At 34.5% G+C, this 20364-nt stretch overlaps 1 protein-coding gene across 1 annotated transcript in view; it reads right to left on the minus strand.

Annotated features, from left to right (window-relative positions):
- The window catches only part of LOC124365573 (protocadherin-like wing polarity protein stan), a 112749-nt gene that overhangs the window by 30419 nt on the left and 61966 nt on the right, over nucleotides 1–20364 (minus strand). Inside the window, exons 35-43 of the mRNA XM_046821569.1 lie at nucleotides 19579–19775; nucleotides 18703–18912; nucleotides 17442–17628; nucleotides 8558–8706; nucleotides 7360–7510; nucleotides 7170–7190; nucleotides 5957–6139; nucleotides 2144–2282; nucleotides 516–654 (exon numbers count right to left, since the gene is read on the minus strand). Coding sequence (XP_046677525.1) covers nucleotides 516–654; nucleotides 2144–2282; nucleotides 5957–6139; nucleotides 7170–7190; nucleotides 7360–7510; nucleotides 8558–8706; nucleotides 17442–17628; nucleotides 18703–18912; nucleotides 19579–19775 — 1376 coding nt within the window. The remainder of the gene's footprint in view (nucleotides 1–515; nucleotides 655–2143; nucleotides 2283–5956; nucleotides 6140–7169; nucleotides 7191–7359; nucleotides 7511–8557; nucleotides 8707–17441; nucleotides 17629–18702; nucleotides 18913–19578; nucleotides 19776–20364) is intronic.

Genomic DNA, 20364 nt, shown 5'->3' on the forward strand with positions numbered 1-20364 from the left:
ATTGAAATACATCTTACTATACATATTATTTTTAAGTACAGTGCTTCCCAAAGTGTGTGCACTGTGATGAATTTGAGTAAATATAATCTTACTAGCAACACTGTAATTTTTATGAAGCAATCATTTAATTATTAAAACAATATTTAAAATGTTAAATGCTTTTTATGTTACTTACTTCCCGCTATATATTTACTTGTACTAATCAAATTCTAACAATAATGTTATTATAGTGTTCTTTTAAAATCGTTAATAGTGAATTGTACATAATTTTACATAATTTATTAAAAACAGGGTTTTTACTTGGTATATTTACAAGAGGCATGGAGTCAAATATTTTACTGGTGTGAATGAATTAATCTGTGAATTTTAAAGTTATAATACTTTGTTATTTTTCTTCATCAAATATACTGGAGATAAGCTGAGGGGGTGGGGCACCGCAGAAGTAGTACAAACCTAAAGGGAGCCTTGAGTGAACATTACATTAAATAAATTTACTTTCTGTAATGAGTACTGACCTCAGGTCCTAGCACATCCTGGATGACTGTGAAGCTACCCAACTGGCTGCAAGTACAGTTGACCAACACCGGGTCGTGTCTCCACCAATCTCCGGCCGGTAGCTCTGTGTGACATCCTGCCCTACTCCACTCTCCGAACCTGTAAATATTCCACATCATCTCCTGGATAGACTCTACACAGTGAGGGCATGGACGTTGTTTTTAATAAGTGGACCTGTCTTGAAGAAAATTACATTTTAATTTCCCCAGGGAGATTGTATAGATTCAAACAGTAAATAAACATGAATCTTCTCTTAGATCACATATTATTCAATATTCGAACATGAAACAAAAGGTCACACGAGAGGTGGTTAATTATGGCATATAAAAAATAGCAAAGAACATGAACCATTTTAATTATAGTGAATGGAAATATAATACAGAACGCTTTTAAAGTATTAGCTGAACATTTTAACTGCCACTATATAGCAATAGCTGATGCTTCTGTCAATAATTCTGTTCAAACTACAATATCAACCACCAAATAAGAGAACTGGACCAATAAGATCCCTTACTATCACTCAACCCTTCAAGTATGTACTTATGACTTCAAATTGAAATCAATACCACAAGCAGACAAACTCTTATCCGTATTCTCACTGTAAACAATAATAGAGATTATAAATAATACACTCATTTTGCTATAGGAAGGTGATCATTGTCTTCTAATAGCTAAAGTGATTGACCAGAGGTTGGACTGAGATTAAGCACAATACCTGACCATATTACCTATTAATGCTGACAATGAGATTATTAATTTAGCCATTAAACTTTTTGCTATGAAATAAGAGCATACTAAATATTGGACTAAGAAGATGATTTAACGGCTGCCCAGAGATGCTGGTTCGACTATGAACTGCAATTTTAGATTTTACTAACCATGGCTGACCAGAGTGAGCTGTGTCTAAAAATGGAAGTGATACATATGATAAATGACATTTAATGTTTTGGAATTATATGATGTCTCAAACTTTACTGTGCTGGAAAACACAATTACCATTCACTCCTATGGTTCCTCTTCTGAATGATTACTCACAACTCGTGCAAGAGCAATCTTGTAACAGACAACCGGTTGCAGCTGTTTCAGTATTGGTTGCATGCCAGTAAGGACTTCAGAATATGTGGTGCAACAACAGAATATGAAATCGTGACAGTGTCACATTCTCACATAACAACATGTAATTTTCACACGGTACCTTTGCAGTTACACTCAAATATGAAACGTTTAGTTCCATTCTGTAAGGAAACATAATGTATGCGAAACACTTTTTACCAATATCAATCCTTTCGCTGTATACAAAATACTTCAGCTTAATAACATAGATAACATCTTTTACTAGACACAAATCTTTACCACAATAAATAGGGTTTATTAAGTTTCATAAAAATGCTGTTATGATTATTTCACGGAAGAAAACTAAACTAACCATTAAGGTGTTTTGGGTAAATTATTTATTTACAAAAGTTTATTAATTGTTGTAAGACATTATTACATGTTCTATGGGGTTGTGTGGGGGATCACTTATTTGTAATGCATCAAAGATTACACTGCACTACCATTATGTAAGCAACTCTGTCACAATACTCACCCTCTTGCAGTGGACCAGTGGACACACTGTGGGTTAGAGCGTGCAGAGTGTGGGCCTCGGTGGAGCCACAGTCGCAGTCTAATAGGTGATGGTAGAGGCACCAGTTGAGACAAGCTGCGAGGTGACATCTCACTCCCATCTATACCACACACACCACCAACACATCAGTATTGCAATTAAGTTGCTATTATAATAAAATTTAAAGTGGTCTTAAATCCATAAAAAAACTTTCCAAGCTATTAAAACTGTTGGTTTCACTCTTATTTCTTCTCCTGTACTTTTCTTTCTGTGTAGCTTTACCTATCCTAATTGTGAGTAAGTGGGAAGTTAAAAGCCACTATTTTATTTCTAAAGTAGGACATAAACAACAGGAGAGTGAACGTTATCATTCTCCTACACTGTAACTGCACTTTTGTTATAAAACCGAGATTTTAATATTTAGTTTGTGACAGTTAATTTCTCTTTCATTTACCTAGGTAACAATTTAACCCTGGAACTGGCAAACGCCCGATATTGGGCGTTTTAGTCGCATCCTAGATGGCAGCGCCCGATATCGGGCGTTTTAACATGTCTTTTATTTCTCAATATTATGTACTTAAAGCACGATCAAAGAGTATCGGTATTGATACCAACCGAAAGAGGAAGGTTCAATTTATGTAAATAATACACTAATAAATAATTTTATCGTTTCGTTACATGTCCATACGTTTTATAATCTCTGAACTTTTTGTTTACATTCCTCCGCGTACCGCGCTAGTTGCGCGCGCAGCGATGAGTCAACTGGTTCATTCGGCTATTATTATTTCGTCAGCTGTATGGTGTTCTGTCTGGTTTATTGTTTGTTTGAGTTCGCTGTAATGATGGTTGTGTATATGACACAATAATAGTAAGTTTTTTGTGCGTGTTTACGTAATGGATCGTAATTTCCGCGATCGTTCAAGTGACATTCGACATGACTAGTTGAACATGAAATAAGCAACGATGAGGATTCCGATTAAGACATTCAATCAGAACATAATTTAAAAAATATATAATAAAAAATAGAAAATTAATATGAACTAAAAGGTACAAGATTGTACAAATCCAAGTGAGCTTTGAAGTTCTTACTTTTGTTGGTAAGTAGCACTTTTAATGTCAGTGTATAATTTTTGTATTGTTTACCACATGTAAAAATAAATACCTTATAAACTACATGTTGTTTTATTTTTACTCAGAATTAAATGCTCTTTCTTTTTTATATTTTGGATTTTGCATATCATTAACAACAACAATTTTACAAATCAAAAACTTTGAACTAACTTTTCTTTTTTATAAAAATTTTTTTTTTTCATGAAGAGGTAGAGTAAGGATATATTTTTTTAAATTATATTATGTGAAAAATGTTCCTTGAACAATGCTGAGTAAAAAAATATATAATATGACATAGGTACTTTAAAGTAAACATGTAATAATAAAATAAATATAAGGCAATGTATGAAGTACTAAAAACACTCCGCCACTGAGAGAAATATGACCGCCAGTTCCAGGGTTAATGAAATGTACAGATTTATTTTAATTTTAATATGAAACTATTGTAAATTTTAATTTATTTACAAAAAAATAAATATAGTCTAACTTATACTTTCAAATCTATTATTGAGGATTTTGATACTTGGATATTTATTAATTAATCGTGATATATAGCTTTACAAATGTTTAACCCTACAGCTGGCATGCAAATTTAGTGGCATTGTGTTTTAGGCAAAATGTTCACATTTTTTAAAGCTCATTTTAGTCTCAATCTGTCTTTAAAATGTAAAACATACCATTTTCTCACAAAAGAACAGAAAAAAATTTTGTTGATACCTTAACCTTACATTTTGTGTATAAGATCATTTAAACACTATTTTAAAATATTTGACACTTTCTGTTGTATTCTTTTCTATACAGAACTTTAATAATATTATGAAAAAATAATGCTGTATCCATTTTATCAAACATTTATGCTGATTTAAGAGCCTACATGTTTGTATGGGTTGAAAAATATATTTCACATTTTTTTTATGTAAATTTATAAAAAGCGCCTATTTTTGTGTTTCCAATAGTCAGATCCAAGATCCAATAAAACACAAAAAATAATGTAAATTATAAGATGATACAGTGGTAGCCACTGGCTGACACAGCATCCACAAGTAAAATAATAATACCCAACATTACATGGAAGTTTGGTATAAAATCATATTAATTTTATCACAATAAAATAGTATTCCATTTTGTATTATGAGGAATGGATATCTGTCAATTTCACTTGATGGTGTGACTGGATTTGTCCATTGGCAGTTCTAGAATTAGCATTCATATTGTCTGCTACATTGAGCTACAATATGGCAGCTACTCAGTGTAACATCTAAATCATGATGCATTAGAATATTACTATGGAATGAAAATGTATGAAGTCACACTAAGTGAATGGAGATGTTTAATTACCCTTTGACTAGTAACAAAACTTTAGATGAGTGCCCGCCTTATGCCCACCAGTGGTACCACTGATCACTCTCCGGGATCTGTATATCTCTGAAGAATATTTCCTTTATTGTTTTATTGGTTGTAATTTTTCACCTTCATATGCATACGATCAAGTGAAAAATCACAGAAACAGTCACATAATTTCCATTATGCCTAACAGACCGGTGGTTTGTTATCTGTTGTAGATCAGTAAAATTGATCAGAACCCTCAAATAAAGCAATCAGCTGATTCCATTTTATACTTGATCACATTTGTTGCTACATTCATCTAATTTAGTACACCACATTTATATGTAGTTGGTGGAAGTGATATTTATGGATTGCAAATGATTGGGAAATAAATATTTGTGCAATCAGCGATTGTATTAAAGAAAATCTTTCAGGTAAATGGTCCGTGGGAATTTTTATGAATAAAGTAAATGACTATTGTGATAATGAAAACTATTGGACAGTGGCGCCAGCATACAATATAGATGTACTGAGAGTGTGCCGTTGCAATCTGAATCCAAGACTGTGTCCAAGTTATTAATTTTTTGTTATTACTTGTTTTTATCAATGTTACTGTAGTATGTACTGTTTTTTTATAAATATTGTACAAAATGAATTTATATGTTAAAACCTTAATGATATTATTAGTATTTAGTGGATAAAGGATAGGTTTAGAGTAAACTGTAGCTATAAAATGTGATGAATGTATGTATTTAAAAGTTTTTTAGTAATACATGATTTAATTTTAAACCAGTAAAAACTTTTGTAGATATATGTGAACACTATTGAACTGGCAATTGATCATATGGTGCCTGGCCTCAACATGTACACATAAAAAATAATGTCAAATATATTGATTTTCCTTTATACTGTGTATAATTATTATTATGTATTTTTTGAGTGGTGGAAAAGTTATTAAAAACATTAATCATACTCTTCATGCTTTAGTAAACCCTATATAACAAAATACAAGAATAACTCACATTTTAGAGTACATTACTGTGAAAAACCCCATCAGTCAAAGGATTAAGGAACTATCACTGTAAACACCACTCTGGTTGATAATTTGGACCTGTCCTTGACAGACAGACTAAAAACATTTTAAGATTGAACATATAAAAACCAAGATTAATCACACAAAAATATTGAATAAAAAATAAAAAATTGACAACAAAACAATAAAATTCTGAAATACATGTCCTGTTAACAATTTGCAGGCAACATTCTCCATGTGAAGGATGATTTGAGTACTCTATGTGTCAAAGATAGAACTATTGGGTTCCGAGTCACTTAATATAAATACAAGATTATGAGACGCACCATGTAGAGCTGGAGTGGCTGTGATGGTAATGATGGGAGCTGCTACGGCCAGGTCCACACCCCAACGAGTGAGCACCGTCTGGTCGTGTATGAGTGGTAACACTTCACCCATTGTACGATACTCTGCATAACTCACCACAGCTGCTCGGCTCGCCCGGCCCATCCACTTCACTGATGTTTCTCCTGTACAAACACATCAGATTCATACTTTAGTTGAAATTTCATTTTTAGTACAACAATTAAACTATTACTTTAAGTTTCTATATTTACAAACTAAAGCTGTAAACAAAATGTCTAATCCAACTGGAATACAACCAACAATAGAAATTAACTCGAAAAATCCGTAGAAATATTTTTAGAGTGACGGATTAAGAGTAATCTAAAAACCGTTAACAGTATAAGTAAATGTGCTTGAATGGTTAAGGATTTCTGGGAAACAATTAGATTTTTTTAATGTATTGAGTTATCTATTTATTTTGTCCTACATCCTACAACTCATAGTAAAAAAATGTTGATGGATTCAAGACATATCTAAATTATTGACTTTGTGCAAACTTATACATTAATACAAATAGCTGACCTTTAATCTTAATTCTTAAACTTAAACAGTCAGTGCCATGACTATCGTCAAGGATTTCCTTAATTGTTCAACAATTTCTAACTTTGTTGAAAAATTGCTTACACCATTCAAATCTTCAAAAATTTCGGCCCCAGTAGGGAGATTCATCTTAATCAACAATTAGACCAATACTGATGTTTGTTCAACATTTATTGGTTGAAAATGGCTTACTCTAGCAAGGTTGAATTATTTAAAAATTTAAATTGTATTGAATTACTTAAAAATTTAAATTGTGGTTTGTTGTAGTTTAAGATTTTGGACTTTAAATTTGAGTTACAGATAGTGCAGATTCCAATAATGTGACTAAGCACTTTATCAGTACTGCCGCTCTTGCAGTGTACTAGCTCTCCCCCTTATTCTGCTTGATAAGATTCTCCCTCAGGTCAGAGGCTTATAAAGAAGGGGGGAAATTATGCTAAAAGGGAGTTAGTTGGTCTGTCCTATATTGTAAACAATATTTTTTAATGTGGTTTAAACTGGAAAACCTTGATGACGGTGATAGCTAAAACTGTACATAATAATTTCATACAAGCTCAGTATTATATACTAAGTTACTATTAATTAATGCTATTAATAGAATCCAGAGTAAAGTACCTCGAGTTGTAACTCTGGAACCTAGTCAAGCAGCATAAACAGGACACAAGAAATATTAGCTTGCAATATTTACAATCAGTGCAGTTCCATAATGTTATTGAATTATCATTAGAAATTAACAATTTAAGAAATGTTTACATATCCAAATTTTAAGAATGTTTAAAAACTGCAACTGATTAAAAATACAAACCTTTCTGTGGTGATTTGATGCCCAACAGGTCGATAGGGATGAGCACATGACTGTACGGATCGAACTTGTTTGGGTTCTGGAGGTAGTTATTATACTTAGGGATAACTACCATGGGACTGGGAGCTGGCTTCTTCGAGGTGAGAGGAGCAAACTGAAAGATAACAATTCAATTTTATTTTCTCCATGCATAAGTTGAAAAAAAAACTGTACTAATTTACCCAACATTTTCATGCAAATATGTCATTTGAACAAGTTTGGAATTTTAAAAAGACCTCTAGGATCAAACAAAAAGAAGTACTTTCATTTTATGAGAAACACCCAAAATTTGGTTAATGCATTATAAATAATCACAATGTTGTTAATAAATACTGAACATATTAGAATTTAGATTTATTAGTTGTATCTATTGTAAACCTTATTTTTACTACAAACAAAAATATCTAAAAGTAAAAAAATTGCCCTGGATTATTATAATAAAATTTAAGGGGTAGTATACCAATTTGAACGATTTTATTAAAATGAACAGAAAATAGAATGTAGTGTCTAGACTTAGGTACAACTGTTTTAAAAAAGAATAAAGAGGGGCTAATTCTACGTAGTTTAGGGGTTAGCCTAAGTACTTGACCAGTCTGGAACAAAAGAATAATCTAATGTTTTGCTAATATAAAATATCAGAATCAGCGGTTGTACAATATTAAACCAAAATTGTTTGATTTATCAGAGCAGATAATAATTTATTTTCTTCGCTGTAGAAAAAAAACTCTAATATGAAATACTGTGCTACAGTTTTTAACAGCATTTTGTATAAAAAGTAGCTTTTTTAGAGGCTCAGAATAAAAAACCTAATTCCCAACCTAGTCTGAAAAAATCACATCAATACAATTATTTAGTGTCGTACTTTAGATTTGAATTGAAGATAATAGTTTCAAATCCTATCTGTGATGAAGCTGTTCTGCCTTTTTAACCTTATTCTGCCTGTTACAAGCCAGTGTGATGATAAGAACAGGCAGAATAAGGTTAAAAAAGCAGAACAGCTTCTTCTACAGATCCAATATTAAAAACAATAATATTGAACATAATTTTAGTCCTGGACATAACTTTACTTTAACACCAAATAGTATTTTGTAAAAAAACAACATGTTAAAGATAGCTGTCAGTAGTCATAGTCAAAGAGCTACAAAGATTTCTATAATATGACCTGGATAGGGGGCTGGAGGATCTGCGAGGTGTCAGGTATCACCACTCTCTCAGTTTCCAAACCCGACGTGCCAGGCGCCAGGTCCCGACTTAGCCCGTCACTCTCGTAGCCAAACAGACTTTCCGAGGTCACAGTGTCCAGCCCCAATACTGAAACAAACCCGATCTGTCGGTTAAACTGGTGACTTACAATGAGTCTTGAGGGAATACAATATTGTTAAATTTTTAATTCATTTTGTTTGTAGTTCTACCCAATTAACCAACTGAAGACCACTCAGACAGAAGTGTACAAAAGAAAGACATGGATAAAATTAAAATGAATTTATAATAAACAATTATTGATCAAATACACAGTGATAAAGACCTGATTATTGCTATAAGCCAGTTATTCAAGAGAATACTAAGCTTATAACCTCAGAAAACAAATTTCATGGTTTAGTTATTTATTTCAAATCTTTATCATATGTTGGCTAATGATAATTGGGCTATTGTTGATTGCTAATGCTAGTTGATAAAAGTCATTCAACCTCAAGTAATACACCACATCCATCCAGTATAATAACATACTCATCTTTAATTATTACTCATCACTAATTATTTTTAAATGTGTTTTATGTTTTTTAAATTATTTTATTTTAGGATAATAATAGCTACATCTAGCTTTATTGAATTATAACCTGCACCTGTACCATTATAATTTAATGTTTTATATACATACTGGATCACTGTTTGTGCGATTAATATTGATTATTTATCAATTCATTATTAATTATGTTTGTAACTTTTTTTATTAGGATTAGTATATTTTAAACTATATTGACGAGTCACCTGTTCATTGTAGATCTTATCTACTACAATTATGTAACGTTAAGTGACAATAAATTTCTGATTCTGATTTAATTTATAATTGAATCTAAAATATGAGATGAGATATTGAACACGAATGATAATTATTTCATTAATCTGATAACAAAATAAGCATTGAATAAACAAAAATATCATTAATAATTGTTATCCCAAAAAACAACACATTTTATAATGAAAAAATATTTGGACTACATGAAATGTAATAGCCATTTACTATATTTTTAGTACTAATCAATGTTAATCTTTAAAATACAATCTACCAAATACCAACAAAATCTACCCTCAAGAAGAGATTTACTCTTACACAAAATAAATATTTATAATCAATGTAATATTGTTATTATTAAAATGTTATTAAACTAAAAGTGTAACCTATAGCTTTATAAAAATAAATTTTGCTTATGTACGCTTCTAATTAAACAAACAATGTAGTTTTATATACCAGCAAAACCATCAAAAAATATTTGGTGCATATTTACTATTACACACTAAGTTTTACATCAAAATATGTCAGAAAAACACTTATCTATAAAAATGTTTTTGTCCCCTCAGGTTTATAATAATAATAAATTCGTTTATTTGTCGTAATAGACAATAGACAATATACTTTATTGACATTTTCTTTGAGAACAGTACATAGCGTCAGTTATATAAGGTAACAATTTTTAGCTGTTTGTAAATTCTTCTTCTGTGTAAAAAGAACTTGGAGCCACAGAGTCAGTTGTTTCTTGAAGCGGTGAGGTGGTTGGTTCTTTAAGTGCTCTGGAAGGTGGTTGAAGTAGGCGGCTCCTTTGTAGGATGGTTTCTTCTTGTATAGGCTCAGATGGTGTGGGGGCAATGCGAAGTCCGAGGCATGTCTAGTGTTGTGCTGGTGCAGATCTGAGTGTCTTGGCTGATGTTTTTACAGTGTGGAAGATTACTTCTCTTATGTAGAGTGATACGACTGTCAATATTTTAAAATTTTTGAAGTGTTCTCGGCAGCTGTCACGGTAGTTAAGGCCTGCGAGGCATCTAATTGCCCTCTTCTGGTTGATCAGAACTCTCTAAAGGTTGGTTTTGGATGTTCCTCCCCAAGTGGAAATGTCATATCTCAGGTGTGATTCGAAGAGAGCAAAGTAAGCTACCTTGGCCATGTCTGTGCCACTTATTTGTTTTATTCTACGTATAACATAGTTTCCTGCAGATAGTTTTTTGCACAGTTGATCTATTTGTGGCTTCCATGACAGTTTATCATCAATTATGATACCAAGGTGTTTGGTGGTGTTTTTTATTTCTAGGTCTGGGAGCGTCAAGTTAAGGTCTCTGCGTAGATTGCTGAAGGTCATCTGAACTGTTTTTTTATTATTTAAGACGAGGTCATTTCTGGTACAGAATAGTTTTGTTTTATTGAAAGTGGCAGTTGTGTTTCTCTGGAGTGTTGCTATTGATTTATTTGCTATTGTTAGTGCTGTGTCGTCTGCATACATGACGGTGTGACAGATGTCTCCTAGCCAGTTGGGCATGTCATTTGTGAGTAGGAGGAACAAGACTGGCCCCAGAACCGATCCTTGTGGTACGCCCCTTTGTGTGTCAGTGGTTTTTGATTGACATTTCTGTAGTATGTTGTTTTCAGTGTAATTTACTTCCACAAACATCTTTCTATCAGTCAGGTAGCTACGGAACCAGCTTTGAGCTTTTCCTCTTATACCAAGGTTTCCTAGTTTTTGGAGTAGTTGTTCATGATTTAGGCAATCAAAAGCCTTACTGAAGTCTAGGAAGAGGCAGGTTGCTGTGCAGCCTTCTTCCAGTTGATCTATAATGTATTCTATGAATTGTATTAAGACTGTGGATGTTGATCTGCCCTTTAGGAATCCGTGTTGTTGGTAAGTAAGAAGTTTGTTTTCCTCAAGGTAGTTTAGGAGTCTGTGTAAGGCCACTTTTTCTAAAATTTTTGTAAAAGTAGAAATGAGTGAAATAGGTCGATAGCTGTTTGTGTCATTATGTGGTCCGGTTTTGTACTTTGGGTAGACTTTAGCTATTTTTAATTGGTTGGGGAAAATTCCTTGTGAAAGAGGTTTGTTAGTTATAAGGGTGAGTGGTCTTAACAGTTCGTTTTTACATGCTTTTACAAGTTTAGCTGATATGTGATCTGCTCCAGATGAGGTTTTTGGTTTTAGGGAGTCTATGATTTTTAAGATTTCATTAGTTGTTGCTGGTTTGAAGTGTAAGTTCTGCTTTATAGGTGGAGGTAGTTCATAGTCATCTGGGTCTGGGTTCGGATTAAGATCAGAGTTTTGAAGTGTTCTGTGTGCCACAGTTGAGAAAAATGTGTTGAAACAGTTTGCCACTTCTGCTGGTTGTGTTATAATGGTGTTGTCCATGAGGAGGAGCAATTCTGTGTTGTTGTCAGTTTTAGCCTTACGCTGGTTATTTACCACTTGCCATAACGCTCTGGATCTGTTGTCAGCTTTGTTTATATATTCTGCCATATGTTCTTTACGTAGCGATTTTAGTTTAGTGTCGTAACTCTTTTTCCTTGCAGCCGTCTCCATTTTGTCTTCGGCTCTTCCTGTGCATTGTTCCTTTTCCAAAGCTTTTATGTATTCACTTTTTAATTTGGCACATTCCGTGTCCCAGCACTGTCTTAAGCCTTTGTTAAGTTTGGTTGTGCAGGTTTTTAATGGGCAGGTTTCATTTAGAATAGATTGTGTGATAGTGTGGAAGGTGTCATACAAGTCGTTAATGTCCTCTTGAGCATGGAGAATGACCCAGTTTTGGGTTTGCAGTCTGGATTTGAAAAGTTCTATTGTTTTCTTGCTGAAAATTCTTTTTCTTTCTTTGAAGTTTTCTTTTATTTTTGATGTGATTATTGTGGCTGATTGGGCTGTATGGTCAGAAAGTCCAGATGAGATAACCGATGTGTTTATCAATTGTTGGTCAATGTTAGTGCATATCCAGTCAATCGATTTAGAGGTATCTCTAGTGATACGTGTGGGCGGTAGGTTCATTCTTGTTATCTGATAAGACGTTAGGAGCTCTTCGAGTTTGGATTTGTCATTGCTTTCAGTCAGGCTGTCCACATTGATGTCTCCTACAAGCACAATCTTTTTGTGTGAGTCTAGAGATCTGTCGAGTTGTTCTGTAAGTATGTCAATACCTTGGTCTAAGTTTGCGTTGGGAGATCTGTAGACTCCGAGTATTCGTAGGCTTGTTTTCTTTGTTTTTATTTCGAAGAGAGCTGTCTCGCAAATAAGCTCGGTCTCATCTCCACTTGTGCATATGAGATTAGTGTGCTGTTTGAGGTCATCTTTTATGTATGCTGCCACCCCTCCTTTGATATGGTTTTTCCTGGCAAAGCCACCTACAAGTGTATAGCCATCAATGCGGGTGTTTTCCAGGTTTTCTTTGGTCAAGCCGTGTTCTGTTACTATTATAAGGTCCGGGTTTTTCTCGCTTATGAAATGAGTAAGTCTGTCAATTTTGTTGGATAGCCAATTTACATTTTGGTGCATGATTTTAATTTTGTGTTTTGTATAAGGTGCTAAATTTTCCTCGATGTTGAGTTCTGTGTCTTTGTGGGTTATTAGTTCTGTACATGTTGCTATTTTCTTTTCCTTTCGGAGTTTATGAACGTCCTTGTTACAAAAATGGTTTTTTCTTTGTCCCTTGTCCTTCGAGTGCAATCTAAAAAAGAGGTTTTGTTTGGGTTAATTTACAGGGTTGCGTGTCTCTGTTTAGTGTCCTTATCATTTGTAATATTTCCAGTCTCTGAGGATTTATCCGAGTGGTCTTTAAGTTCCAATAGATGATCTGGTTCTGGGGAGGCTTGATTGTGATATTCAGGTATTTCTATTTCATTGGGATCTTCTACTTGGGTTTTCATCTCCCTTACAGAAAACTTCCTTTTCAAGAAGACTGGAAGCTCTGGTTGCTTCCATCATCGTGTTTGTGTATTTCAGGTAATACTATTATGTTGTTTGAGCTGTTTGTTTGGAATGGCGATGTCGGATGTGGCGGAAGGGTGGTGTTGCAGACTTTTGAGTGGGACTCTTCTGGTTCCTTCAGGTTCATGGTTGGTGAGGTGTTTTCCTTTCTCGATGTCAAAGGGGGTGAGGGGAGTCTGAGAGGGTTCTGTATCAACAAGGTTTGGGGGTGAGTTTTTTTCAATTCAGCTTGTTGCGGTATTGAGGTGTTTTCCGTATGTGGAGGTTGAAAGTGGTCAGCTAGGTCCCGGCTTGCGTGCGAGTTCATCAGTCTTATCCACTTGCTCAGTGTGTCGTCTCCAGTGGGGGTGAAATAGGTGAAAGATTGAGTGTGTCTGGAGATGGCAACAATACAGTGTGGTAGGGAGTCATATATGTCTTCTTTTTTCCTTGATGTTCGTATGACTGCTACATGCCCTGCTTGTTTGCCTTGAAATTCATGCACTGTTGACACATTAAAGCCCAGGTTATTAAGTGCTCGTTTTTCAGCCTGTTTGAATACAAGGACTTTATAAAGGTCTTTGTCCAATCGCAGCTCTTTTATGTCTTCCAGGTACTTTAGGCTTGTCTCGTTTTTCACAGGGTTGCAAGTTACCATTCCTTGTTCATAATAAGATGCTAAGAGGGTGGTGACACTGTTAGTACATCTATATGAGAAACTTAGGACTTGTGTCACCTCAGCCACTCTTGTGATGTCATAGTATGTCATGTTGTAGTTTGTCGTGTTTATGAAAGGTATTTGTTGTTTATCTCCCACCAGCAGTGCCTCTTTTACTCCGGCAATCGCACAAGCAAAGAGGATTTCTTCAGCATGGAGCATTAAGGCTTCATCTATAATTAGCCTGTTGTATCTTCCTCCTTTTTTTATGTGGTCTGTTAGATTTATTATGAAGGAGTGCACTGTTCTGCATGAGTCTTTGATATGCTTATTATTGTGTGCTTGGGTATTTTGTTTTAATTTTAGCCGATTTCTAAAGTCATTTGCTCCCTCCCTGGTTGGGAAAAGGACCAGGTCATTTTTTGAGTGGTTGTTTATAATAAACGTTGTTTTGCCACATCCGGGCACGCCTTGGACAAGTTGGAGTTTTATGTCAGTGTTCTTGTCTATGTCAACATTTTTATGCCACCATAGAGCACCAACTGATTCATCACCTTGGTTTCTCCTGAGACCAGAATTATTTTGTTTGCTGGCCTTGTGTTGGCATCGACTGTGTATTTTGAATTGTTGTAAGTTAGTTTAATAAATCGAGTGCCGTCAAAGCCGTAGCAGTACTGTTTTGTTGGGTTTAGGCGCAGCAGAGGTTGACCGGTATTGAGGTCAATTACGTCATAAGCTATTTTTGACGCTGCGATCTTTGTTTCTAGCGCTTGTATTGAGAGAGAGAGAGGGCCTTTGTTCAAGGTGTTGGCCTTATAGAATTCAGCAAAGGATTTTAGTAAGACCTCTTCTGCTTGTCTCCAGGCATTTTTTTGTTCCTCCATTGCTGCTTTAATGAAGGCTTGTGATTCAGTAATTTCTAGATTTTGATCTTTAGCTGTAGTATTTGTAGTCGCAGGCAATTTGTCATTGTTGAAGTTTGCGCCTCTTCTTCTCCATGTGCTGTATATGGTTGGGTCATTTTCGCTGGCTATTCTTGAAAGGCTGAGTTGGTGTTTAAAGCAGGTATCTAGTATGGAGTCAATGGTTTTCTTTATTTTTTTGTCACTTGTATAGAATCTATATCTGTGCAGGTAGGCATTACTATTGAATTGAAGTACAACTTGTAGTATTTCTTCTGTGCTGGCTTTACTTGGCATTATTGGGTGCCACAGTTCGTTTATGCTGATGGTGAAAAGTATTGGAAATTTTATGCAGTCATTTACCGTTTCCATGAATTTGAAGAGCTTTGATTTCCAGTCGTTGTGTTGTGAGGAGTAACAGATTATGCTGTATGGTTTCTTGTCATGTATTATAGTGGCAAAATTGTTGTATGATAATTCCTTGCTTGTGACTCTGCCTTTCAGCTCTGCTAAAGTTCTGAAGGCAGTGTGAGGGAGCAGATGGATGTATCTTTGTCGTAAAAGCCAATACCGCAGGCCCTCTCCCAGTCAAGGTCAGAATGTAGTTGTGATGTCACAAGGGGCGTATGTTCAGGCACAAAAGCTACAGTTTTCAGGTTACTAATCCTGTTTGTATCTTGTATGTTTAAAAATGAAATGCGGCCGGTATTTGTATTTACTGCAGTATTGCGTATTATTTTTCGTGCAACTAATCTGGTTTGACATGTGTCTGTGTCTTCTGAGTCACTAAGCTCTTGTTGCTCAAGGGTACATGAGAATGTGTTATCTAAGTTAATCACATTATTGTCCATTTCTGGGTTATCACAGTATAGATTCAAGTCTGCCATTTTATCTACATTTGAAGTTCTTGACACAACAAATAGGTTTTTGTTGTTTCCTCTTGTGGGAAAATCAGTTTTTTTGTGGCCAAGTTTTTTATGTGATGGCTTTATATTGTTGTTTTTCAAGGCCTTTGTGTCTTTTTTACTTTCCAGTGACTGAAATCTAGTCCAAGATGTTCAGGCTGTTCTGCAGTTCAGTAAGCTTGGTCACAATTGAGGGGGTTGTTGTGAGGAGCAGGTCACTGTGTTTGAGGGGCGACAGTGTTTGGGTGGCCGTGCATTTTACCTGTTTGTTAGCGTTCTCAGTTTTGCTACTGTCCCTTTTTATTTTGGTTATATATTGCTTCAGTTCATGTTACATGCATTGACAAAGTCTAATTCAGCTACAGACTAAATAGCATTGTCTCTAAATAATATTTAATAAGTATAATACAAAAATATTGTATATATAATAATATAAGACAGTAATTGTCTAGTTGAGAATTACAGCAATTATATCATAATATAAGACATTAATTGTCTAGTTGAGAATTATACTAATTATATCATGAATTTAACTTAAAACAAACATTAAAAGTCTATTTTGTTAATATATTTGCTAAGTCGACAATATTCAGTTAAAATGTTATTTCTGTTTCTTGTGTTAATATTCAGTTAAAATGTTATTTCTGTTTCTTGTGTTATAATTATGTATTTGTGTATGGTTTATTACGTTATTATTTAAAATGTAAACAGATAAGTCAAACAAATATAAATTTAAAAATCTTGACATAGTTTATTAATTTTTGACCGTCTGCAGTGTGGTTTATTATGGGATGACAGAAATATAGATGTTGCTACGTGGGAGGCAGTTTATAACATGAACCTGCTGTATTATACAGGGTGTAAAAAAAGTTCCGTACTGACTTGATAATTCCTGAACGATTACATGTAAATCAATTAAACTTGGTACATCATTACTGCACCTATAAATGTACTTTTTGAAGTAACTACCATTTCTTTGTCATGTCAGAGGGATGGTTCGCAAGGAGTCAGAATAAAATCTGAAATTAGAGCTTAAGTTGAGTAGTACATCAAGTTAGGTCTCTATTAGTAGAGTACAATGCTGCAAATCTGACCTGAAAAGGTTCACTCTTTAAAACTGTACACTCTTTAATTAAATTTATCTTTAAAGTTTGAAACATTTACAATGTAGGTCCTGTTCTAGGTACTTTAATATCCTGGCTCAAGTTGTGAAAATTAAAGTTAGTAAATGAATACTGGACTTAAGAAATAGTTTTTAAGATAGTTATTGACACTTCGCATAAAATATTGTTGGTTTAAAATAATGAACATGTTGAGTTATGATCACGTTAAATTCTTTTGCCGAACTCCTTGTAGACCATCCTCCATTGGATATCAGACCGTCTTCCACTTTTTCAGGTAGGATTTACAGCATTGCACTCTACTAATAGGGATGTTTCATTTTATATACTACTCGAGCTATGCTCTAATTTAAGATTTCCTTCTGACTCCTCACGGGCGATCCCCGTGACATGACAAAACAATGATAGTTACTAGACAAAAGTAAATAGCTGGAAATTAATACTATTCAAGTTGCTCTAAAGTCAGTACATGACTTGTGTTGCAGTGAAGTCATTAAAATGTAATACAAAAAATGCTAAGAGATGGTTACCAAGATTGGGAGCCACGGTCTCAAAAGGGTCAGTGTAGGTGTCATGCTGACTGGAGGACAACACATCCATGTAGGTCTGCACGGAGGCCATCAAATCCCCGGCTGTCTCACTGGTCAACTCGTGTACCCGGGACCATATTCTGGAAGTGTCAGGACTCAGGATGGCACTAGCCGCATGCACCAGGTTCTGCACCAACAAAGTGTATTACAGTAATTATAGTCAAAGTTGACTTGCCTCCAGAACTAGTTTGAACAATTTATATTATTACATTCTACACCTAAGCAAAAAAGATTTGTAATAAAGTTTGCACTGTTAATATAACACAAACAGACAGCCTGATAAAAATTGGTGAAAAACTGTGAGGAAACTAGTGTTTGACAAGGTCACAACTGCTCACATGATGTGCACTAATGGTATCTTCAGTTGGTAATCAACTTGTAAATAATATCTGTCCAAAATTTATTTAGATCCCCATCGGTTGGGACAATTTTTATTAAATATATTTAGCAAATTAAATACAAAACATAAGTGCACTCAATAATAATCACATATTGTTAATAATCATCAGATAAAAATTAGTTGTATTTTTAAGAGTGAATATAATTTAAAATTAAAACCTCTATAGTTCATATAAAGAGTACAAAGTGTTTTAGCAAAGCATAAATATTTAAACATAATGTAATGGATTAAAAATGAAAACATCTTTTATTATAATGTAAACAACAAAAAAAGTACAAAGAAACCGATTGACGATAGCACAATAGCTTTCTTACATTGGCAGACAGCTCATGAAGCTGAAACTTTCGTTACTTGTTCACAAGCCAATAATTGATGTACAGCTTAAAATGGCTCCAGCATTGTCTCAAATAATTAAAACTATTATATCAAGAGGTTAAAAAACAATATAGAGCCAATGGACCCCGCCAAAACTTTGAATGTCAACAAACTATGGCATAATATGCCAGCCTGTAGTGCCCGGATTTAATTTGCTAACGGAATTACAGTAGAACGGGCAGATTCAGTGTTTTGTCCAAAAAGGATTAAATGCCTTATTTTTAGTTTTGCCTTCATACTACCTTTTAAGAAACGTAACTAGTGTAATTTCAATACACTTTGAAATTATTTTACTACCTCAAAAAAAACTAATAGAGTACACTCAATAACAATGACAGTGCTTGACACCACAAACTTGAAAATCTTCAACTTGTATTATTATTAATACAGATTAGGTAATCCACCTGTAATTGTGTACAAACTTACAGCCACGTAATCCTTATCTTGGCTGTGAGTGAGGTTGAGACCAGTCTGGGTGGTCTCGTGGTCAATGAGCCTCTCCAACAGCTGTTCCGTGATGAGGATGTCTGCTCCGTATAAGCCCCGGGTTATGTTGGCTGCCCTGCTCAGTGCGCTACCTGTGCCCACTGCTACAAATGTTGTCACACTCACATCATTTGTCTCCAGTTGTCCTAGCTGAAACACATAGCTTGCTATTTTACTATTTCGTTTTATTGTTTGGTTTTATATAGTATTTATGCTTACTGCCATCATATTCTTCTTTATTGTTTTGTTTGAGCATTAAGTCAGGATTACACTGCTAAACAGATTTAAGTGATGGTGCCAGTTCGGGAGGCTATCCTGATGTTCAAGGACTGACTAAACTTATTGCCCTCACTTTAAATGCGTATGGTCAGTAAAAGAGTTTTGTGAGCAAATGAGAGGGAGTTCCAGCACAATACCTTAAGAGATAATTACAAATTATTGTAATAAGAATAATAATCACTGATGTTTTGAAAATCTTCACAAGAATATTATTGTTGGACATTTTAAAAGTCGAATCAGAATTCACTGACCATATATTTAAGTTGCTATCACAGAACAACTATATGTATGCTATACATTTTATTGGTAAATCTTCAGCTATAGTATGAGAGCAGATGATAGCAGACCTCTGGCTATTGAAAATGGAATAGGAATATAAGCCAAAGAAATTGCTATTAATTCATTAAATTTAAACAGCAGTTAATCGTGCACCAATAAATAAAATAATGTGTCATCAAAGCCAATACAGTTATGTTTCTAAAATTTCTATGAGTTGAACTGTCAGAACCAAATAACGAAACCCTGCCTAAGACTTACCAGTTTGCGGAGGTCCATGAAAGCATCAGATGTACAGTTGAAAATATCAGGTGCTAGCCAGGTGCCAGAGACTGAATCACAGAGACGTGAGGCCCGACCCTGTGATCCATGTGGGCAGGGTTCTAGTGCCTCATGACCAAACGGAGTGCGGGGCCACCACATGTGTGCATAGCTGCGAGGACACCCATCGTACACCACTGGAACACACATGTAATAATGTTCAAACAGTAACAAATTCCAAAATCTTCATAATACAAGATAGAGCCACCAAGCTTCCATAATTGGTATCGTTGTTCATCCCAGGGGTTTACTAAATGACAAATTCCTTCCTATAGTGACAGCACTGCTGATCAAAGCACCAATTTTACTAGGATTCTTTTCTTTAGTAGCATCAACAGTTATTTATTTTTGTAAAAAGGCTGTGATAATTTGTCAATTTGTTCCATTGTTACTTCCCATCTAGATAAGCAACATTTGGCTTGAGAGTTGCAAAGAAAAAAAATTGTCCAAATTTTAACGAATCAGGTGAATAAGAGGGGTGCTTCATTGTTTTAATGCAATTTCAGACCAAAATCTACGAAGTATTCAATTCTTGAACACTTCCATGTGAAATACCAAGGTGAGAGGCAATATTCATTCAACTATTCATGTGCACATAATTCTCTTAAGCTGATAAACATTGCCATATGCTGAGGAAGTGTAGCTCAAAAGGTCACTCTTCAAGTCTATGTAATTTTTGTGATGTTTTCACAACAACACTTATAATCTATCAGTTTTGTAGATACA

The sequence above is a fragment of the Homalodisca vitripennis genome, chromosome 1, assembly GCF_021130785.1.
Source record: "Homalodisca vitripennis isolate AUS2020 chromosome 1, UT_GWSS_2.1, whole genome shotgun sequence".
Taxonomy (NCBI): Eukaryota; Metazoa; Arthropoda; class Insecta; order Hemiptera; family Cicadellidae; genus Homalodisca; species Homalodisca vitripennis.